The sequence below is a fragment of the Cuculus canorus genome, chromosome 12 (genome assembly GCF_017976375.1).
Source record: "Cuculus canorus isolate bCucCan1 chromosome 12, bCucCan1.pri, whole genome shotgun sequence".
NCBI lineage: Eukaryota > Metazoa > Chordata > Aves > Cuculiformes > Cuculidae > Cuculus > Cuculus canorus.
Window position 1 is genome coordinate 13,201,448 of NC_071412.1, and position 24,173 is coordinate 13,225,620.

The window sequence follows — 24,173 nt, forward strand, 5'->3', positions numbered from 1 at the left end:
AAGGGCAGCCTCCAGGGGAGCCAAGAGAGAAGCCATGAGGCGATCCCCAAGGAGAGCACCATGGGGAGCGTTGAGGACAGCCCTGCGAGGAGCCACAGGGGGGTCCCTGTAGAGAGACCCCAGCCCTGTAGCCAATGGGAGCATGGGCGGGGTAGGGCGAGGCCTGGGCTGCAGCCAATGGGAGCGGGGGTGGGGCAGGGGGCGGGGCGAGGTGCGGGCTGCAGCCAATGGGAGCGCGGGTGGGGCAGGGGGCGGGGCGGGGCGCGGGCTGCAGCCAATGGGGGCGGGCGGCGGCGGCGGCGCGCGCCGCTCTTAAGGCGTCCCCGCGCGCTGTCAGCGGCAGAGCGGGCGCGGGCTCGAGGCGCGGGTATGGCCGCCCTCAACGGCGCTGTGGAGAACGGGCAGCCCGACAGGAAGGTGCCTCTGCCTCTGCCGCGGCCGCTGCGGGGCTTGGAGGTGAAGTACGTTAAGGTGAGCTGGTGAGGGGAGGTGGGCAGCGGGCTGTGCTTGGTGCAGGCAGAGTGCTGGTGGGGTGTTATTCTTTCTAACAGAGAATTTTTTCTCTTATTGTCATTTTTCTTATATTTTCTCTTTTTCTGCACCCCATGACAATAAGTGTGTGGGGTGTAATTGCGGCTGGGTGACTGCAGTGGGCAGGCGATGTGACACTTCTAGGGAAGCTGCAGGTGCCCTGAACCCTAAAGTCCAAGGAACCAACTTTTAGGAAAAAAGAAATGGAAATATTTGTGGAGCTGCTCATTTCATTTCTCAATGGCTGTGTGGTGGCAGACCTGTAAGAGCTGTGGTTCTGTGGTGGCCTGTCCCCTCCCGCACACCCTGCTGCTCCCCAGCACTCGTAGACCTGCGTGGTAAATGTTTTTGGCATCACATTAGTGCCCAGCAAAGTTGGCTTTGGATGGAGGCAGAGGCAGAAAGAAGCTTATTGATGTAGAAGCCACTTGCCTGGGTTTTGCTTGTGTCCTGGATGTGGTGTGAAGCTCCCTTGTAGCAGGAGGGGGCTCGGCACCAAGGGCTGGATTTGTGCCCTGGTGATGCAGGGAGCATGGAGGAGATGCTGTGTCCTGCAGGACTGGGCCTTGTGAAAGGGCTCTGTGATAAGAATGAGGCCACCTCACAGCTCCTGAAGAGGAGTGGTGGTCACACAGGTCTTGCTGTCCCAATAGAGCTCCTCCATGGCCACCCTGCAGGAAGAGAAATCAGTCAGTAAGCCCGTGCAAACATGCAACTCTGCTATCCATTGAGCTTCTCTTTAAACAACCTTTAAACAGTTGCCCCTTACCTTTTGGGTTTAACTGAAGGCTCCTGAACCTGGTAACTGTGTCCCAGAGGTGAGGCTGGTGTTGGTGCAGTGCTGAGTGCTGCTGCAGAAATCCCTGATCCCTAACGCAGCCATAGCTCTGCAATAGTGGAGTCTTTTTGTCCTGCAACAGCCTGACCCACTGTCTTGTGCAGTAGGGAAAATATCCCAGCTGGTTACGCTGCTAGGCAGCCTTGACTGCCATAATTTGAAGTATGTGGCTAGACTAAAAGAGCTGGAGGGACTGGATGAGCATATTGATTACTGTTAGATTTCTGAATTCAGTATTAAAGAAAAATGCAAAGCTCAAAGTTCACTCTCTTGCCGTGAGGAGGAAACAGCGATAGCTTATCCAGTGAGGGATTGATTTGAATTATGCATCTGAAGTACTAAAACAGATTAGTAATTAGTAGTAATCACTGGACTAGATTAACTTTTAACATCCCTATTTTATCTACTTTTTCTTCATAAGATAAACTTCTCATTTAGCTGCAAATTGGATCTGCAGCCGCTGATTGCGGAATGGCGTAATGCTGCACAAGCAGCACTTCGCTGTGTCCAAAATGGACACGGCCATTCGAGTTCTTAAACATCCAAATGTTCTGGGGTTTGTTATTTTTTATTGTTGTGAACAGTTTTAAATACTCCTTTGGGATCCGATCCTGCAGCCGTGTGTGCTAAAACATGTGTGTTTTTATTCTCTGGTTTTTCCAGAGACTCTGTGCACTAAAGGTATTGAGGTAGTCTCTTAAAAGTGGAAACCAATGTTAAAGGTGTGAATTTGACACTTGATCTGATGCTCCCAGTGCATCTGAGAAAATGAGCAGCAGTTTTCATGAAAATGTGAGGGGGTTTCTACAAGCTCTGAGTTTCACCAGATGTTTACAGCTGACGGCACAGTTTCCTCTGCTTAGTGGAGATTTCTGTTTTCAGTTCTACCAGTTACGGGGAAGAGGAAGAATTCTCAACAAAGATCTTATATAGAGCAGCTTAGTGTTTGTCATGGATGTGTGATGGAAATGATCTGTCCACAATCCGGTGTCTAGAATGCTGGGTATGAAGCATGAATGGCTGATATGCTTTTCTGTGTGATTTCAACTCCTGGCACCAAAGGCTCGGGCTTTGTGGTGTGATTCTCAGAATTGTGCCAGCGTATATGTTACATTTAAAACAGCTTGATCCTGTCACTCTTGTGTTTTACTGCTGCTTACAGGAACATTGCTTTCCCATCCCAAACCTTTTGCATAGTGTTAATGTTGAATGTGGAGGGAAAACAGTATCTTTCCCCAGTCCTTAGTTTGTGACCATATACCTGATGCTGTAGTTTTAAAGGTCCTGTTGTATCTCCCACATTTATAATGTGACTTTCTTTGTTAGTGAAACAAAGGAAAACTGAAGTTAAAATGTGTAAATGTTAAAATGCAGTGCTTGGATAACAGATTTTGAGGATATTAGTGTCAGGTTAATCTTTCTAATGTTATATCTTCTTGGGATTTCACATGGCAACATTTTTGGCAAAATTTTCTTTTCGTGGCCTCTTTGAAACAGGTGGGTCCAAAAGTTCAGCTTCTATGCCAACTACATCTGCTTTTTGCAGAAATAGCAAGGAGAGAAAACTATGACCCAAAGCAGTGGGAATTCCAAATGCAAGGGATGCAACATTAATCTCCTCGTGGTGTGTAGACACTCATAAACAAGATTGCAAGTGTGGATGACTTCCAAGTACAAGAACTAGCTTCCAGCCGCTAACGGGCTACTAATAAAGATTACTTCATCTAATCTTACTTAAAGTATGTTTATAAAATATAACACTGCCAAGTTAGATCAGTGTGGATAAGATGCATGTTGAATCAATTAATTGTATATAGGTATTAATGCTCTGTTTACAGTGAGTAACAACACTCTAGTATTTAATGCATTTTCAGTTACGCAACACTGGGACTGTTTGTTCTTGCTCTGGAAATGCAGTATTTTGAAACACTTTAAATCTTGTCACAGACAACTCCAAGTGACATGGGAGGTTTGATCTGGCCTGTGACAAGCCATGATGTGGTGGGACTGAGCCAGCTCTTGCCCTCCTCTGGTCACGGCTTGGGGGGAAGTCATGAAAGTAGCCCAGGGCAGGATATGAATAACCAAGTAATATTGTACACTGATGTTTCATTTGTAGCCTGTAACAAGAGGCTCCTTTTGCCTGAACCATAGAAGTTTCTCTTGGTGTCTGCTTGCTGTTCCCATGGAGATGTTTTTTAGACTATCTGTTTCTCATTGCCAGATTATGGTGTTATAGTGTGTGGGCCCCATCCTCTGTCATCTTGGTCAAAACTGACTGGGTGTATGAAGGCTGTTTTGTCTTTTCTCTGGCTGTACTGCTAGTTTGGATACTGTCTGTATCGCAAACAGTCTTGCTGGGAGAGGGACTGAACATGCTGGACTCTGTCATCAGTGGTAACAGAAAAGCCTCAGGGTCTTTGAGGAGTACTTGTGGCTTTTTGCTTTGTCTCCATCACTTTTTTTTCTCCACCCCATCCCACTCCCCTTGCTATCTCTTCAGATATTTATCAACAATGAATGGCATGAGTCTACAAGTGGAAAGAAGTTTGCCACCTACAACCCTTCAACACTAGAGAAAATTTGTGACATTGAGGAAGGAGACAAGGTAAGTGTCATTGGAAAGGCAATGTGAAAGATAGGAAGTCACTTGGAAACTGTTGTAGAGAAGCACACAGAGGGAAAGCTGGCTTTTTAATGATAACATGCATCTCGCCAGGCTGTGAGCTGGAGGTTCAGGACACTAGATGTGCTGCTCAGGCATTACAAGGGTGGGTGTAGTCAACTCTGTATGATTCATCAGAGTCGCTTTCCCTGGTAGGAACTGCCTACAAATGCTGGAAGAGGAATGTTCCTTTCTTACAACTGGAAAGAAGCGGGTGCTCTGAGGAAATATGGTATATGCACATTGCTGATAGAACTTGGTCCTTCTATTGGGAAGGCTTATATATGAGCTGCTTGGCAGCCTATTGGAGATGCTGAACTGAAATTTACCCTTTTTTAAACACAATCCGTAAATTTAAGTTCAGTCATGCAAACACTAACCACTTTCTGCTGGAGATGTGGTGCTGCTTCTACCTGGTATCATGGGTTCTGGCCCCCTGCACAAATGTGGCATCTCTGCTAAAAACAAAATAGCATCTCAGAACTTCAGTAGCTCCTGTCCCTGATGTGCTGTAGATTAGCCTGGGACATAACTATTTTGGTAACAATCCAAGGTGAGGAACAATCGGGCATGATGCCTTTTGTCCAAAACAGCTCATGTATGGGCCAACTGGCCTGATCTGTAGGAAGGAGCTGGCCCAAGAGCTGGCTTTCTGCAACGTATCATGGGGAGGTGATTCACAGCTTCTCTGCTGTATCAGGGCTTTGCCTGTTCTTTGCTGTGGGCAGTAAGTGACAGGCAGTATGGGCATTTCTCCTTGTACTGTGATATCTTTTTCTTGGCATCTAAGCTTGTCCAACACTTCTGAGGCTGAATGCCCGATTTCCAGACAGGTTGCTGCCTTGAGGGTCCTTTCCTAATAGGTGTGATGCTAGTTGAGCTGGGGCAACGTGGTGTTATACAGTGTAGAGAGTGAAGCCTGACCATTCTGGAGATGGAAGAAAAATTGCTTGGCAGTGCAAGTCTCCGGCCTGCATCCAAATAGTGTGTAAGGCAGCAGTTCTTTTTGGATGATGCTAAAGCAGCCAGCCTCTGAGACCTATTGCCACGGGGGATCTATGCATTCGTCAGACAATTACAGATTGAGGCAGAACCAAACATTATGTGTGATTTCTTTTTACTAACTGAGTAGGACACAACTGTGTTTAATTGCAGTGGCATGTAAACAGTGGAATTGAAGCTAACTCTGATGCAACTGTATTTTGCTAGGCAGAAACCATGACGTTGTTATTGTTCCCTGGGCTAAGAGTCTCTTCAAGCAGTTACAGAGCATTACATGAGTATTCCAAGCCTGCTTCTTAATGACTTGGTTAAAAAAAAATGTTATGCAGAACTAAAAGGCCAATTTTGCGGCTTACCTCCTTGAGGCTTGTCCCTGCCTGAATTCAAGGATGGCTTTCAGCTTCCAGCTTGCAAGAGAGTCACTGTAAACCCTTCCTTGGGGCCAATCAATGGAGATTTCTGCCCATGGATAGTCAGTGTAAGTAGCTGACTCCTTGGTGCATAGAATAATTGCAGGCAGGAATGTAAGTTAGCTGTGTCTTGGGTGATGAGAGCCACTTCCACCCTTTTACATGACTTTTTTTTTTAAAAAAAAAAAGGCTTTCTTTTGCTGTGAGTAGGTTTTTGCAGGGGATGGAGCGGGGTCAGACCTGGATCTGAGTCTGGATTAGTTAGGAGGCAGAATAATGTGTGAGAAGCATCCTAAACTAGCTGTTTGCCTACTGGTGACACTTGACCATGTCCCACTGTGCTCTGGCAAACTGAGTCCCTGACACTTCCTCTGTTCTGGCTGAATATTCCCAAATAGGTCAGTAATTCCAGTCTGGTGGAGTTACTACAGAAAGTGGTGAGTTTTCCAGTGTCTTGTCCCCATATGCCATTATGCTTGTTTGTGCTGGTTGGTACCACTACAGGAGTGGCAGTTTCTGGTACTGGCTCTGGCTTCAGCTGTGCTGTGCCAGGTTTGTCTCTGCCTTCAGAGCAGGCTGGGAGCAGGACTCCACTTCCCTAGCCCTGAACAAAAACTTGCCCCTCCCTGGCTGTGCAGAGTGTTTTGCTTAGGCTGCACGTGAGGGGTGGGAATTTGGCAGCTGGTATCTTGGCGATGACAATTTAGTCTAGTGCTGAAACTTGGCCAAATCTTTGAGGCTAGGAGCAAAGGTTTTGTTGTTTGTTCTTTAGCTACAGAATTTAAGACAGAATTGCCCTTGATGCTTTATCCCACAACTATCCCAGTCTTGTGTGGAAAAAGCACTGAAAATAAAACGGCAAATGCTTCCACTGTATGCCTGAAGGCTTTTTGCCTCCCCAATAATGGCTTAGCATCTGAGTCTTTGCCAAGTTTGTAACAGAAGGAATAACTTCCTTCATTGGACTTCTGCCCCCAGTGAATAGTGCAGCCCCGGCATGTCCTCCCTGGTGTCTTGGTGTTACTAGGTGAAGGCAAAAATACTTTGGCATCATTGCTATTTCTCTGGTGTCGTTGGTAACACTTGAAGATGGGCTTTTATTCTTCTAGGAGCTTGCTAATATTCGGCAAGGACAAGCAGGGCTTTTTTTGCAGGTATCTTTTCTAATCACAGATCCAGTGGCATGATGGTCTCCACTGTGCTCTACAGCTGAGGGAGGAGAGAGGAAAAGGGGCAGGGCGGATATGAAGCAGTGATGAGCAGGACTTGAGGCAGGTGAGGAAGGTGGTGGAGGTAGCTTAGAACAAAGAGCAGTGTGAGTTTGTTCAGGGGAAAATGGTATGTGGTTGTGTAACTGGGGGTTGTATCATAATGCAAACAGCCAGGGTGGGTATGAAGGTTTGCAGGCATTTCCCAATGCTGCAGTGCTTGACTTTACAATCTTAATATTCTGTTAGCAGAGCTTTTTATATAATAGTCAATAAATCTGTATAGAGCAGAACTGAGCACCAGGATACACAGGCATCCTTGTGGTTTTGTATACCAGTGTCCCTGGCACCTTGACAGTTACGAGTCTGTCACGCATTGTGCCTACCTATTGCAACATGCCTGCAATGAACATGCCATTCAGACTCCCCTAATGCCTAGTCATAACAGGATGGATTAAGAATGGCATTTCAGCCTTCCTGAAGAATTTCCTTGTTTTTGCTGGTCTCTCAGGCCTGTTGAGGCTGTGCAGGCTCACAAGATCTCACTTGGTGCTGCTACCTCTGAGGGTGTTCTGGGAAAGCCTTTATTTTTATGTGATAATGACTGCAGTCTCCAAGCCACTGTGTGTACTCAGCATCTCTGAGAAAAGAGACAAGACAACATGTATTTCCATGAGCCTGCAACAGAGCTTAGATGCCTCTGTTTAGTGGATGGGGAAGGTCTAGAAATGCACTGAAGTCCTCTGCCTGCACAGCCATCTGATCCCTGTTCCTGTGGGTGCCAGGGTGGTGGGAGGTCCCTTGGTACCAAGGGCATGCTGTGTTGCGGCCTCCACCACTGCAGACCCAATGCTCTGCACATCAGTGCTGCCAACCTCATCACAGAAGATAACTGAGGGAAGACTTGTTTAAATCTGACACTTCCTGTTTGTTTTTGTTTACTTTGTTGCCTGAAATATTACCTTCTTTCAGCTTGAGTCTTCATTCCATTGGGCAGGATGGGGAGGACCTAAGTGAGCAGTGGTTTGTGGTGCCTTCTGGTCTTTGTGATGTGCCAGGTTGAATCCAGATGAACTCGACCAAAGCAAACCATTCTGAAGGCCCGTTCTGCCTTTGGGTGATGGGCCAGGCAGGGATGTGCCTGCCTAAGCACAGTGGCTGCTCATTACCTCTGCCTCACCAGCACCCTTCCTTGACCAGAGCCATTCATAACCCCTTGTAATGGTACAAGTTATCTTCCAATGGCTTCCCCATCAATGCCTTTCCAAAAGGGTGGGGCTCTCTTCCTGGCAGCATAGGTCAAACTGTTTTAAAGTTTTGAAATCTTGTGAGGAAAACAATCCAAATTCAGTGTTAGGTGCCATTTCAGTGGATAATAACTTGCCTTTTCTCCATGAACTTTTGTAAGAAGGCAATGTGTCTTCCCATAATGTTTTCTTGTTTAAGCACCATACATTCCCCATGAGGGGAGAATGGCCAAACCTGGATCAGTGCTGACACTTAACTTGTAATTGTACCTGGACACAGCTTGAGATAAGACCTAAATGAGAGCAACTGGTGAAGTGCTATAGGGAACAATCAAGGCCCAAAACCCTCCCTCCTTTTCTACTCCCCTTGATCCACATATTGTGGTGAGGTGCAAGCTCTCCCGTAAGCTGAAACGAGGCATGGGCTGTGCCAAACATTACATAGCGCAGGATTCTGTCCAAAGCCTGGGCAAAGTATGCTTTATGCATGCTTGGGGTATGGTCTTGGCCTTGTGGGTGCTGATGGCAATGTTCCCGTTGACTTCACTGGGTCAGATGGTTGCCTTGGCTTCACTTTTTTTTTTTAATCAATGTATGTGGGAAGAAGGGAGGGGTGAGGACATACTGTGGCCAGTGCAAATGCATGAAGCTTCTCTGGGGTTGGTGGTGTGGGAATAGAGGGAGTTCTTTGCCCATCTGAATAGTGACTTGAGTAAGCAGAGAGTTAGATTTGGCCCAGAGCATGATAAAGCAGTTGGGAGAGGAAAGGAGAGTGGAACTAAGTCTGTAGGTGAAATGCCTTTTTTCACCTCTTTCAAACTCTTCCCGTCTGGCAGAAATGTTCTGGAAGTGTGATCCAGGGTCCAAGGGAGCTTTTTTAGTATTAACTGTTACTGGCACAGGTTCCAATGGGACTTAATGGTGGGATCTGAGCTGTGATTGTTCCCCTGGATAAAATGGTGATCTCTCTCGTGGGGGACTTTCCTTCCCACTCTTGTCAGAGGAGGGTGATTCATGTGGGCCAACGGCCTGTCCCACGTAGCAAAGCTGTAATGGGAACAGGATTGGGATTCTGTTTCTCCATCCTACCCCAGTGTCCTTTACATCCTGTATCAGCAGGAATGTGATTCTGGGTTATCTTATAAACAAATCAGTTGTATAAAATTACCTTTGAAAGACCCTATTGGTACTCTGACCTCAAGGTTGTTTGTCACCCCAGGCTTAACCCAGAACTTATTGCAGACTTGGATCCAAATCCAGGAGTAAAATGGAAGTGGTTTTGTCAGACAACTTGGGTTTTAGCCACCATAGCATCATCAAGAAGCAGCCCGATGGGATTTCTGTGCTGCTGTCCTTGTGATCCAAGGTTTTCTTGTGTGCCTGTGTGTTCTAGCCTGATGTGGATAAAGCAGTGGAAGCAGCAAAGGCAGCGTTCCAGAGGGGGTCTCCATGGAGACAGATGGATGCCCTAAGCAGAGGACGACTCCTACACAAACTGGCTGATCTTCTTGAGCGAGACAGAGTCATACTGGCGGTAAGTCCTGTATGCAGTGGTAAACCAGCGATGGCTGGCTGATAATTTGGCTTCATCCCTCCTATTTTGCTGTATCCAAATCTACCTAATGTTTTTCTTTTCTTTCCACTTACAAAGGGCAGAAGAGTCTGTACAGGAGTCCTAGCTTATTTTTCTCCTTCTGCAGGATGATTTTAGAGGTCTTGGAAGAAGGCTGCTAATTCTTCTTTATAGTTGACTTCTAAACCTTTAGTTATTGAAGTGGTTACAGGTATTAAACTTACATTTTCAAAGCAATAAATATTCTTAGTTTAACAGTCATCATTGTTCATAACTGTCTCCCAGCTCTTACCTTAAAAAAACAAACACACACCAAAACAACCAACCAAGCCATCAACAGACAAACCTAATGCCATCAACAAAACCCAAACCAAACAGCAACAAAAAGAACCCACAAATGGCCCTCGCCCCCTCCCCCTGACCCACCACAACTATCTCAGTCCTTCTTTGTTGCGAAAATGTAAGGCCAATTCAACTTATTTGCAAATAGCTTCCCCTGAAATGGGGGGCTGGAAAGAGTGTTTCTCTTGCTGGATGTCATCCAAAGTTTAAAATGTGTGTGAAGGAGAACTGTTTCTTTCCCTACTGAATGTACTGCCTCAGGAAAATCTCTTTATAGCCATGAAGCTGTGTTAACTTAGACTTCTACACTGAAGAACCATTCCTAATGATTCCCCATCCTGTCCTGAAGGAGTCCTTCTGGTGCAGAACAAGGGGAGTAGGACCCCAGCTGAAATGTGCTGCAGCTGGTGGAAGCCTTTAACTCTATGGGCCTTGATCATCTTTCTAAGCTGTATGCCCACAGATCCTAGCATCTCTTGGCTTAGAGCTATTGTCCATCCATACCAAAGTTCTTGGACCTGAGCACTCACCAGTTCAGCACTGCACTTCTGCTCTGCTTGTCTTCAGGGCAATGGCATTTATGACATTTGGAGCTGTTAGATGTGTAAGGTCCTGAGCTAATGTCCCACTAGAGTCAGTAGGACTAAACATACATGGGATGTGCTTAGGACACTGTACTTGCATGACTATTTTGAGCTTGGTCTCTTTCCCCAACAGTGTCTCTTAACCACATGACAAGTCCAGTTTCAGCAGGACAAAACCAAAACATTCAGGTCTGAAGGCAGTTCTGGCCAGCAAATAAAAGGAAAAATATATGTGTGTATGTGAATACACCCTGTTCATTTTCTGCTCATTTTGATGTGACTTCAGAGGACCCTCCTTTTTCTATAAACCAGGACACTCATTTCAAGCTTACTGCTGTCCCTCTGATCTGGGAGGGCTTGTTTGGCATTGTTGTTTTCACTGCAGAAAACCAGCCATAGCTGCCTTGGCTGCATGCTAAGTAATGACTTATAAAAATCAGTCATGTTAGCAGACACTGTGGATAACAATTCTAGCCATTCCAAGGGGAATGTCTGTTCAAGCGCTGTTTGGACACTGATGTCTGTGGAAGATGACAGGGTATGACTTCATATATAAACAAAGATGTTTCAATCTACCAAGGGATAGTACTTCCTTTATGGATGTGCTGGCCATTTGCACCACTATCCCATTTAATGACCTGAGTACAGAACAAAGCATTCACTGAGCTAATGTCCAGAACAGTGGGAAGGACACAGGCTGAGACTGGACTTCATTTAGAGCTGCTTAGCATCAGTGCAGCTTTAGTGAAGCAACTTCTCCCTTGTTTTAGTCTCGGTGCAGATCTGAGCCCAAAGGTTACTTTACCAGAACTCTGTAAAAAATGTGTTTTCTATCATCCCGTGGACAAAAGAAGCTTTTCAGAGGTTGGTTTTAGGGCTATGAAGTAAAAAAAAAAATAGATTTCCAAATAAAAGGAAAGTGGGTCTTACTGATTTCAGTTACGCCATCTGGAATCCACAACATCTGTGTCTGAGGGTCAGTTATGGTGAAGTCATGACACTTGCATCATTTCTGAAGAGTGCCCCAGACCGCAGCCCTGTTTCCCATCTTCTAGGGGCTTCCAGAAGATGCACTTCCATTGCAGTCACGGAAGAAGGCAACTTGTTGTATGCATCTGGGTTATCCGGTCTAGGCTCCCTCCTACCTTATTTGTATTAACAAGCTCTCATTCCTTAACTATAGGGGGAGAGACGGAAACTCCAAGGCAAAATAAAATTGAGAAGGAGTTTCTCTGAAAGTTTTTGTTGTTGTTGTTGTTGTTTTTTAAGAAAAAAAGCATTAACTTGTCTGACAGTGCATGCAATTTGTTTTTTCAGACTCTGGAAACAATGGACACAGGAAAACCTTTTCTGCAGGCATATTTCATTGACCTGGAAGGTTGTATAAAGACACTCCGATATTATGCTGGATGGGCTGACAAAATTCAGGGGAGAACTATCCCAGTGGGTAAGTTACTTCAGGTGCAGTCTCAGAGTTGAGATGGGATCAGCCTCGAGGGGGGCAGGAGGGAGGCTGATTGGAAAAAGGTGAATGGAAAGGCCAGTTTCCGAAGCACTCCAGAACAGCCTGCATTTCCTTTCTGTCTCAGAATGCATTTTAATTAGACGTGTCTAGGAATGGGGCATCCAGAGCTTCTCTGGGAAACCTGTTCCAGTGCCTCACCATCCTCATAGTCTGGAATTATTTCCTTCTAGCTAATCTAAATCTATTCTCTTTCAGTTTGAAACCATTACCCCTTGTCCCATTGCTACATGTCCCTACAAAAAGTCCTTCTCCAGCTTTCTTCTTGGCCTCCTTTAGGGTAACGTGAAGCTTTTTCTTGCCTGGATGCTTCTCATTGGTCCTGATTTGAGATCACTTCCAAAAACTGTAATTGGAAATATTTGTGTTTTCTGTCAGGTCTTCCCAATCAAGCTAGGATTTTGGCAAGAATGACTTTGTAAGGAAAACATCCTTCCCGCTTTCTCTTCATAAGAGTGATAGTAGTATTTTAAGATTAATGGCATTACTCTGCTCTCAGAGTTTCATCTTTTTGTGATTTCTTACAAGTAATTCCTGTTACACTAAATATGGTTCCTGCACAAAATGGTTTTAAAAACTTTCCCCCTCAGGGAAAGATTCTTTCCGTGAGACATAATCTGAATTAAATTTGTGCTTGTTCTTCAAGTGTGGAAGGGAGTTATCTTCCACCTTAGCCTGACACAGGCTAAGACGAAATTGCAGAAGATATTGAACCACTGGTTTTAAAATGCTCCATTGTGAATGTGAGCAGTGTTTGGCTTTTATGCTAACACCAGGCCTATTCTCAAACAGCTCTTCATCCACCTGGAATGTCCCAGAGACATGAGTTAAGATGAACAGCTATAGGGTTCTTTGTCTAACGTGGTTTTAGCCATGTCCGCCAACCTGTTACAGTGTAATTGTCTTACACTCTTTCTGTGGAAACAAGGATTTTTGACTGTTTAGTCTTCCTTTATTCTTTTGTCTTGCAGATGAAAACTTCGTCTGTTTCACCAGGCACGAACCGATGGGTGTCTGTGGAGCTATAACTCCAGTAAGTAGTGGTGATGGTTCTCTGCATCTCCCTCAGAGCTGAAGTGTGTGTGCACTCCACATCTTACACTGCAGCCATTTGCTTCCTACTTAAGGACAGCTGTTCTGCAGGGAACTCCCATCTCAGTTGCCTTTTGTAGTTTCTTGTTTTACCCCCATGCCAATTGCCCTTAGCAACATAAAGTCCTCTGCAATAGAAGGGTGGGTCTCCTAATCAGATGCTCGGTTCCTCTGTAAGGCTGACCAGTCACCAGGGATCAGTCAGAGCTCTCTAACTCCTGCACTGCTGGGACAATCATCTTGTCCTTATGCGTGCTAGTTTTTTGCTGCCTAGTGCTGATACACAGTTTTGAGTTTTAAGTCATATCCATTATTAATAACTCCTGGCTGCTCTGTGATTAAATTTCACTGAATAGAGTTTTCTTTTCCTCGAGGTCTCATTCTCTGCTGAAGGGACAGTGTGGCTAGTTCTTGGAATACCTCCAGTTTTAGTGTGTGTTCCTTGCTCTGTTTAAACAGACAGCCAGGAAGGCTTTACAGCTGTATGGGAGACATAGTTTGTTCCTGTCTGGTTGTAAAATGCTTTGAATGTGGTATGCTGCAGGCCATGAGGCAAATGGAGCTGTGCCAAAATAGTCTGTTTGGATACTTGGATCAATAAGAGTCTGAAAGAAATGCATGTAGGGTATTGTATTTGCTGGACCCTACAAATAGCCAGTCTGAACCAATTCCCAAAGATACCTGGGGAAATTTTGCTTTTTCCTTCAGCAGGACTGAGCTTATATCCCTATGATAGTCTATTTAGCAATGTCAGAGTCAGGCGAAGTCAGATGTGGTCGGTACTAGTTATCAGGTGCTTGGCTTGATGACTTCTGCACAACTTTTCTGGCTAAACAAGCAATGTGACTGCTTGTGTGCAACTCAAATTTGTGTCTTAAGATCAAAACACCAGGTTCCTCGCACTGATCACCAATTAAAAGATATCTCCCTGTCACACTTAAGCCATCTTTGGCACTCAGCAATCCTCTTGGAAAACCTACATATAGAACTCTTTGAGGGGCCACTATAAAAGAAAATAGTGGGACTTCTAATATTTCAGGTTTACCCTACTTCAGCAACAAATATGACAGAAAGTACAGAACCAAATTTGACTCAAGTTCAACACTGTGTTTGTAAAAAGCATGATTGGGGTCAACAAAACCACATCTGTTGTCAGTTCGCTTCAGGACATGGTCTAGTAGGCACGGTGGTGTTGGGCTGATGGTTGGATTTGATGATCTTAGAGGTCTTTTCCAACCTTAACGATTCTATGATTCATGTAGAACAAATCTCCTCCAATTTTTTTTCCAGTTTGATCTCTACCACCAGCAGTCTGTGGGTTTATATATTCCTACTCGATTTAAAGAGATTCTGTCACTATTCTGCATGTCTTTCTAGACCAATTAACAGTCCTGTATTTTTCCTGTGACTTGACTATATTTAAACCAATGTTCTTAGTAAGGGAAGTTCTGAACGAAGTGCAGCATATGATTTAGTTTTATCACAAGGTGCTAGCGTGAGACAGCCCTGGAATCCTTTACTATTACTTTCTCCAGCCGTCCTGCAACAGGAAGCTCCTCATGGAGTTATGTCATGCTCTGGAAGTGTAGAAAAGTAGTGCAGGTGTGGATGGCTCAAGCTGCAAAGGCAGGCCTTCAAGAAGGATTAGGAGAAAAAGACAAATGGGCAAATCATGGGATGTGGCCATTTGAGAAGATCACTGAAACAAAACAGGTCTAGGAAAGAGGGAGAAGCATGTTGAAAAATAGCGCATTACCCTAAATTCTTTGTCTCAGGGCTGCTGGGTTAGAACAAAACCCATCTCCTAAAAGCAACACTGCTAATTTATTTGTAAGTGTGAATTTGTGGATTCCTAACATATTTGGCTTCTCTGTTGATGGCCGAAGGCCCTTGGCTTGAATCTTGACAAGAAGTCTCCTCACTGTTGGCTTGCTTCCATTATCCCTAAAGCAGCATTAATTATTTTTAATGAAGAAATCCTTTCTGCTGCCAAATGACCTTTCCGAGATTCAGTGTGAGCTAGATTTTCCACTTCTTGCTTAGTCTCCAAGATCTACAAATAATGCATGACTATGAAAGAGATTAGCACAGAGGAAACTGATGTGGACTGGTTTCTAATTCCAAATAAGAAAACTAATTGGAAAGGAGCAATTTACAATTTGAAGAGAGTGTAAGACCTCCCTTGGATTTCCATGACTGAAAAACCCACTGCTGTTTCCTAGTTATAAACCTGGAATTGAATGATATTGTATAACTCCTAATTACTCAGCCAATACCTAACACAGAAAAATTAGTTTTTTCAGTGAGGAACTGCATCCTCTTAATTCCCACACATAAGGACATTGTGCAAAAGTGATGTATCAGAACGCTGCCTCCAACGCGTTTTCTCCGAGTACCCAAAATTCTGTACCAAGTGTGAATGAGGTCACATCATGCACAGGTTTGTCCAACTTGCAGGATTAGCTTGAGGACTGCCAGCAATATTTGGGATCTCGGGGGGAAAATCAAGGTAGTGATATTCCATAGTCCAAGCAAATGTGGGATCATAAGCAGTCACTTATGTTTGTGGCTGTCCTCCCAGTTGCTTCTTTCTCCCTAAGCTCTGTGAAGGTGGAGGTAGTGCTGTGTGGAAGTAAGTAGGTGACTGTGCTGGGTTGATCTGACCACCCTTGTGTTCTTGCAGTGGAACTTCCCATTGCTAATGCTGGTTTGGAAGATGGCACCAGCGCTGTGCTGTGGAAACACTTTGGTTATTAAGCCAGCTGAACAGACTCCTCTCACGTCATTGTACATTGGCTCGCTGATCAAGGAGGTAAGGAAATCTGAACACCATATCTAGGTACTGTTCTTTAAAGTCACAAGCAAGACTGTATTTTGGATCGGCTGTGTAGGTTTTTAGGTTTTAAAAATGTTAAAGCCTCACAGAGGAAAGGGGGAACAACCTCTTCAATCTTCTCTTTCAAAGGCTTTCATGACTGGAAGTGGCTAGCTGGGAGGTAGCTTTCCCAGGAAGCAGCAGAGAGGAAAAACGGTGCTTTATTCTTCTGACTTGTCTTCCCCTCTCCCAAACAAGGAAAAGTGTACAGCTCAGTTTTATTAGACAATGGGACAAAAAAGAGTGCAATCAGATGGCAGTGTTGTGTTTATACCATTTTTAAGTGGCATAATTCAACCAAGATAGAGTGCCACGGGAAACAATTCTTCATGATTTATGCGGTTTGTGGAATAATTTAGCGATATACGGTTTTTAAAGCCAACTCAGTAGTGACATAAAAGGAAGATGACAGGCCGGGATTTCAAAACACTGGTTTAGGGCTTGTCGGGTAGGACCTATTAATCATGCAGAAGTGGTGGAAGATACTGTGCATCTTCCAGGATGGGTCAGAATGTCAGCTTCCTATATAGGTATGCGACTAGTTGTGAGGAAAACTAAAAGGATTGTAGATAAGCTTTTGCCTCTCAGCTAGAAAAGTCTGTTTGCTAGGCTCAGTCTAATGAAAATGACAGTTTTGTCTGTTCTTGTCTTAGTCTGGAAGAAAATAGAAGGTTATGTTAATAATTGACAGGGCTCCTCCATCAGAAAAGGCAGTGCAAAAATACTGCCAGTTATGTATCTCCTGCAGTTAATTGTTTTAATAAAATTACACGAGATGAGTGAGCATAGAGTCCAGTTTTCATGACTTGTAGTTAGCCCTGCCACAGCACTGCTTTTTTCACTCTGTCTGACATATGGCTCCCCAAACACAGGATAGTATTCCATCCAAAAAACATTTCAGTTCTGGTGAAATTTATTTTTGAGCTGATATTCTAAGCTGCCTGTTTCTCACAGTTGTCCTTCAAGGAAGCAGTGTAATTAGAGCAGAATTATTTTATTTTATGATACTCCTTTCTCCACTCAAAATCAGCTAAATTCTTTGCAGTTTTTCAGAAGAATAGGTTAAACTTTTTTCTTTATTTTTTTTTTTACATCTTTAAAAGAATGCAGAAGATGTTAAGACACAAACAAAGCTATATGTTAGGCTCAATGAAAAAACTTTGGGCCAACCAAAATATTTTGGCTTTCATTTTTGCTGAAAAACAAAAAACTTTTCAACTCAGGGTGATCTAAACCAATTTTTTCCTTCCCTGTGGCTTTGCTGCTGACTCCAAGCACCATTACTGGCGTGCAGTGTTTTCTTGAGAACTCATTAGCCAAAATGCAAACTCTATTAAACTCACTTTTATCATTGTCATGTCCGTAGAAAAAAATCAGACTGCCATTCTAATTTATGAGAAGAAAAAAAATATTATTAAGATAATTTTTTGCAAGATAGTACATGAGCAATTACCTCCATTTTTTCCCTATCAGGAAGGAGCAACTGTATTTATGAAGATTTTGTATTAAAAAGCCACAAGAATTGAAGTGCACGTTTAATATGAGGGACTTCCATTGTTAGAAATGGCAGAGAAAACAACCTTGTGCAATCAGTAGTAGGGGAGGGATGACCTAGAAGAGCATAATCCTTGAAACTCTTGTTGCGGGAAGTAAAAACAGACCTGTAAGTCCCACACTTCTCCTCACACTAGAATTTCACCTAAAGTTTTGCCATTTGTCTCTTTTGGCAAAATTATTGGTTGGCTAATCTAGATTGTAAATGTGGTGGAAACTGGCATAAGTCTGTTACCATCTGCTCCTGTACTCCCATTTTATTAGCCCCATCATCTAGTGAGCTTTTACTGACTTCTTAATCCATCTGGCCCCTGAAGAACCACAAATGTCAACCTTTGTTCAAAACAAACTTTCATTCAGTTCCACCTTGGCTCCAGCTGCACTGCAGTAGCCGGGGGCCAAGTTTGGCCAAAAGACTCACTCTCATTTGACTTGAATCTGGGACTTCTCCAAGAATTCTTACTGAAACTCGGCATTTCCTAAGCATGGCTATTAGTTTCACCCACGTCTACTCCAGCTGGTAGCACACAGACGTGTTACTGGAGAGTCTGGAAAACAATGATGTATCTGGTATGGGCTCCTTGTCTGCGACTTGAAATTCTTAATTGCAAGGAACATAGTGCAACTATTTCAAGCCTCCTGAGAACTGAACTGCACTTTCAGGAGTGCAGATCAGCTCCAGAGTACTCTAAATCTCTCTACAGAGCTGTATTTAACCTCTCTTTAGGTGGGTTTCCCTCCAGGTGTGGTGAACATTGTGCCAGGCTACGGCCCCACAGCTGGAGCTGCAATTTCTACCCATCACAACATTGATAAAATTGCTTTTACTGGATCAACAAAGGTAAGAGATGGATTTCTACTAAAACACCTCCTGTTCTTCTTTGCATTGTCTTCTAAAACTGTCATTCACATAAGACTGGACCAATGAAACGTCAGTAGTTTCTGTAGTGCAAACACTGTTTTCCATCACATTCCATGTGACAGGATTTGTCAGAAGTGTTTGGGATTTGTCTAATTCAGGTCCTTGCGCTTGTGATAATCCTACATCTCTGTAAGCTGGGTTTTGCCAAACCACCAGGTTTCTGTAAGAATTGTAAGTAATAGATGCTCTGACTTAAGGTAAGACAGTCTCCAGGAGGGGCTGACAGTGACTTTACATCAGGTCATTGACCTGGTCGAGCTTCTGGGCAAGTTTGCCCGCCAGTCCTGCCCTGCAGACGTGTGCAACTAGAAAACATGTCAGTCAGAGCCCTGAACAATTCTTCCTCAGCTTTAGTTACCTCTGAGGAAGGAGGACTTAAATAAAAACATGGCCCTTGCCCGAGGCTTCCTCTGCTGACGTGGATGAGATTAACATTTGAGCTTCTTTTGCGACTTGCACCTTCTATTCATTTTTTTCCTGTAAACAGCTGCAGCTGCCTTGATAAGGAGAGGGGTGGAAGCGAGACTTCTGCAGTAACAGAAACCTACACCTGCCCTCTTCTGTACCTACATGGGTGAAAGGAGGGCATGGCTTGGCTGTGTCCACTGAATTGAGCACAGCTGTGCCATGCAGACAAATTTGCCTCAAGCAATCACTGCTGCAAATCCTCAAACAAAAGCTTGTCTAGAAATGGGAATGGCTTTCCACTCACTGCTCTAGACTTTTCTTGCAGTGTCTGTGCCTCCCCCTGAAAAGGGGCAGTATCTAAAGAACAGAATTGCAGACACCAGTGGGTGAAATGTAATCTCTTCCATTTTATCTCCTTGAGTAACATTATTCTTGCTGGGCATTTGCCAAGTTCGTCCATTCTCATACATATCCTTATAATTACAGTGTAATCTAATTGCATAATGATGACAAATTACCTTGAATGGTATTCTTGGTCATAAAGGTAACTTGCTGGACCCTCAAGAGCTGCTGAATTTAACAACAGTACCATCTAGTGGCTTTGTGTACATACTAACTGCTTCCCTTATCCCGTAGGAAAAGGTCTGTTAAGCCTCCTTTTCTGTATAGGATCATGGGAACAAACATGAACTCAATTAAAAGTTCACAATGAGGTCCTACTCTCCTGATAGTTGGTCTAATCTAGGAGTTTTCCCAGATACATGCTTGTCTCCAAATCCTAGATCAGAAACTTGTAGCCCAGATTAGGTGCTGGCTGTGTGAAAACAATAGAAGTTACAGACTCATCCAGCCCACATGGAACTGTTTGGGTTTTTAATGAAAAAGGAGTATCCAGTGGATTAGGGGCAGAAGGAAAATCTCAGCTGCTGGAGCCTGTAGGCAAAAAACTCCTGTAGGCAAAAAAAACACTGTAATTGTCTTCCTGATCCATGGGTGTGCAGGAAACACCAAGGGAGACAGATTCTTTGCTAATGCATATGTAATTTAGAAGTGTTTTCTTCCCCCTCCACCCATCTGTGAGTTCAGCTGCATCTCTGCAGTATTTGCAGCATAATGCTACTGTTTCTGATCCAGGAAGTGAAGCTAATTCAAAATACATTTTGACTTAGTTTTTAAGCCCCAGCTTGGGCTCGGTGCCAGCCTGGTAATACTCATCTTAAACTCCATGAGAATTTTCCCATTTAGATTTCTTCCTTTCCCTTAGTTTGTTAACTTACTCCTCTTTGGCCAACTAGTGTGTAGTAGAGCTTCTTGTGAAGTTATGTGTGTCTGCAGAATCACTTATTTCTGTTGTCTCTAGGACGAGGTCACTGAGTGAGTAGAGGTGATCTGTACTGCTGGGTTCAGGAATCTCATTGGAGTTACAAAGGCAAACCCTGACAAATGCAGACCTATACCTACCAGCCAGCTGCCACACACTTTCCTTGCTCACACCTCCACCACAGAGCAACAGTATTTTTAGGTAGAAATGAAGTTAAGATTGCCATGTGCAAAGGTAAAATACAAGAAAACCAGTTACAAAATGAGGACATTCAAATGTTAGGTCACACTTACAAAAACAAAAATAACCCCCAAAACCTGCCTTAACAATTGAAACTCCTAAATAGTTTTATCACTTACTGTTTCTAACACAATTAGATTACTAAATGATCCTGAACCTTGATTAATGCTCTTGTGAGGAATTCTGTTTTTTAAAATGGGAAGAGAAATCACTGGTTTGGTGTTACCAGTATAAAAAAGAAATAGAAGAGTCAGTCAGAATTGAGGAAAAACATTTAATATGAAGTAATTTTTTTGGGGGGAAGGGGAACTCTTAGGTTGACATGACTTTGATTAAATTCTGGAAGCAAAGTAAGTCCTTCCCTTGGGTGGCCAGATAAATCCCACCAGATGGTCAGAGCAGGTTCCTGGGCAGAAAGTGCCACAGCAGAGCTGGACAGAGTTTGTTGACACCCTCAGGTATTGCCTTGGAAGGAACGTGTCTCAGCTACTCCTGCATGTGGAGCACCTCAACCTAGGCTGCTAGAAAGAAGTAGTTTTCTCACAAATGTTAAAAATCTCTGTATGGCTTTCTGGTATGATAATGGTAACAGTTAGGAGCCTGTCTTGGAAAGGTCTACTCTAAGAAGTTGAATTCCCAGTTGTTAAAACTCGTAAACCTTGGAACCCTCATTGATTGCCCCTGTTGCTCACTAGCCTGCACTTGGTGGGAAGTGTCTTGTTCTGCAGCTCTGGGTAGCAGATAACTTCATGATATGGTTTCTGTAGCTCTCTCACACAGCCCTTTCGATCTGACTAAACCAGATGTTAATTCTGGACCTGGTTTTAACCCAACACTTCTCAGTACTTGGAAACTCTAACCATTTAAGAAAGTTATCCCAGACTTCTACCTGCTTCAGCCACCCACCAGGCTCTTCCGCCACTGTTAGCATCACATTTGACACACTGAGTGAAGACTTTCAGAGGAAACAGCTCATGTCCTCTTTGTCTCTCAATGCTACAGGTTGGAAAACTGATCAAGGAAGCTGCTTCTAAAAGCAACCTCAAAAGGGTGACGTTAGAGCTTGGAGGGAAAAACCCTTGCATTGTGTGTGCAGATGCCGACTGTAAGTATTGATTGCTGTGTTTGTCTGCTGTAAGATGCTGAGTATGGTGCTTTTGTGTGCCTCTGCTGTCCTTTGGCAGCTGACAGGACTGGTGTTTGTCACTACATCTACCCCAAAGGCTGGAGGAACCCCCCTGTCCAAGAGCAGGATGCCATTCTGCTTCACTGGAGCTCTTGCCCAGCACAGGGACCATTCCCATTGCAAAAGAGGATACCATTATAGTGTTGCCTTCCCTGGGGATGGCTGCAGTTGCAGCATTGTTTGTTTTTTTTTACTGAAACTGGTCTTCAGGTACCAGTGCGTGGTATCTAGGAATCCACATCTGAATTCCCACAGCAAGAAAAACTGGTTACTGCCCTCAGTGAGTCCTTGTGGAGGAAAGTATCAGCGGCTATGGCAAGCTAGAGCTTAAGACAAGAGGCAGGAAGTGTGGTGGAAGTAATAAGAAATCTGGTTTGGGGGTGGTATGAGGCCTTCTGGGTATCTTCAGTGGGTGTGGACCCCTGTCAGCATTATTTAGTCTTTCAAAAGAGAAAGGAAAAAACAAGTCTGGAAATGCTGGAAGGCTGAAACTGTGCATGTGGTAATGCTTTTCCCTCCTGGGCCATGTTGCAGTGGACTTGGCAGTGGAATGTGCCCATCAAGGCGTGTTCTTCAACCAAGGGCAGTGCTGCACAGCTGCCTCGCGAGTGTTTGTGGAGGAGCAGATATATCCAGAGTTTGTTAAGCGCAGCGTGGAGTATGCCAAGAAGCGACTCGTTGGAGACCCCTTTGATGCCAGAACTGAACAAGGGCCGCAGGTAACTGTGTGCCTGAGAACAGTTGTTGTTTGATTTTTGGTTATGTTCTTGTTTAACTTTTCTTGTCTAAATATTAGTGTGAATGTGGTTCCAGCAGAAGTGCCGACGGGTGAGTAATGCATCATGGCTTTATTTTTTTTTCTCTATTTTAAATACCAATTCATCACAACTGTTGAAATGTTGCGTTGTAATTTTTTTTAAACATAAATGTATTTAATTCACTTCTTATCCAGTTTTATGGAAGGGGCTGTCTCCCTGGTACAGTAATATGAAGCATATTGCAGTGAGCAATAGCAATGCATAGGAGTGCAGCTGCAGAAACAGCCGTTAAGCTACTTGGCTGCGTTGGTGATGACAAGTAGTTAGAGCCCAGGGACTCCTGAGTCCCCACTTTCCCTTTCTTTCTCTGTCCCTTTTCTGATTATTTGGAGAGGTTTCAGCTGAATTAGGAGGAAGAACTGTGCCAAGCCGCTGTCACGACCAGTTTTGTCAATGCTTCCAGAGCCTTCCTCTTATTTTTAACTTTCAAAGCAATCGAAGTTGTAGTGGAGAGCTCCGGAGGAAGACAATCCTTGCATCAGATCTTGTAACAGGGCCACTGTTTGCTTCCAAAAGTAAAGGGGAAATCCCAAAAATCTATAGCCTGTGTCTCCCGTTCTTAGTATTGCACTGTGAGTTTTCCTACTAGCCCTCAGAGAAGGGATGTCTGTGGGGACATCTGCCTCCCCTTATCTGGATCTAGGCCCATTTACACATCATTCATACATGGCAAAACCTCATTGCATGTTCTCGTGCATGGGGAATAAGATGATGTTCATGCTGGGGCTACATCTATCCCTGTAACTTGCCTAGAAAGAGATTTCAAACTGCTCAGCAGTTTTAGTACAATAATCCCATGCTGGAACTTGCTTCAGCAGAAATAAGATGGCCCTCAAACTGCTTCAGAGTTGGCACTTAGTTTCTGTTAAATGCTCTCAGTTTTTCAGGTTGGTTTGTATTAAGGTAATACCACCCTAAACCTTATCCACCAATAGCAGTAAATGAGCTGCATATATAGTTAGTCTCACTAACTATATGAGATCACGTCACTTGGATCACGTTCACTTGGCTGCTCTGACAGTGACCACTGATACCATGAGAAGAGCCTCTGAAATCATAGGGAGTCATGAGGTTTTAAAGGGTGAAACACTGCAGAGAGCAGAACACGTAGAACTGGGCTGCGTGTTTCAGTTTATCCATGCTCCCAGCTCTTGCCATGCTGTCAGAGCACAGTATTCTGGTGTCGCTGCTGTGGCTTAAGGGAGACTTTTTGCATACAGAGCTATAATCAAGGGTAAAAGTAAGTAGGAGTAGTAGTGTCTGGTCAGATTTTAAATATGGCCTATCTGCCCTCTTTCCCTCTCCTGGTTTACCTGTTACACTTGCAGGAGAGATAGCATACCCGCACACACACACCTGAACTTCTCTGCATGCAACTGTCAAACCCAGGATGGGAAGGTGTTGAGAGAGTGGGAGGAAGCTGTTAATCCCAAAGCTTTCATGTGGCTGCCAGTGCAAAGGAACAACCAGTTCCTCTGCAACTATCGTTGCTTTTTCTCTGGAACCTGTGCCGTTAAGATGCAACACACAGGACTTCAAGCAAAAGAGAGAAATGATGCAGTTTCACAAGGGCTTAAAATACCTCCAAAAGTAGCAAAGATTCACACCTGCCCACAAGTTACTGTTCAAATGTGAAGCTTCCAGATAAAATTTTTCCTCTGTTCCTGAAGTAACCTGCTCTGCTGTGAGAGTTTATTTTATCTTGAACTGATGGTTAAGGGAAGAATCACTGAGAAAAAATAATCTTTCATCCTCTTCTTCATCTCCCCCCATCAGGCCTCAATTGCTCAGTCCCAGGTCATTGCTTTCTTTCTCCTTCTGTGTGGGTCAGGGTG

General features: G+C 44.1%; 1 protein-coding gene across 1 annotated transcript in view; it reads left to right on the forward strand.

The window, feature by feature from the left end:
• Positions 1-324: 324 nt before the first annotated feature.
• ALDH1A3 (aldehyde dehydrogenase 1 family member A3) overlaps positions 325-24,173 on the forward strand; it is a 35,299-nt gene continuing 11,450 nt past the window's right edge. Inside the window, exons 1-9 of the mRNA XM_054077863.1 lie at positions 325-471; positions 3,873-3,977; positions 9,295-9,435; positions 11,718-11,847; positions 12,894-12,955; positions 15,698-15,826; positions 18,171-18,284; positions 21,337-21,439; positions 22,055-22,239. Of these exons, the coding sequence (XP_053933838.1) occupies positions 370-471; positions 3,873-3,977; positions 9,295-9,435; positions 11,718-11,847; positions 12,894-12,955; positions 15,698-15,826; positions 18,171-18,284; positions 21,337-21,439; positions 22,055-22,239 (1,071 nt within the window). The 5' untranslated portion in view covers positions 325-369. The remainder of the gene's footprint in view (positions 472-3,872; positions 3,978-9,294; positions 9,436-11,717; positions 11,848-12,893; positions 12,956-15,697; positions 15,827-18,170; positions 18,285-21,336; positions 21,440-22,054; positions 22,240-24,173) is intronic.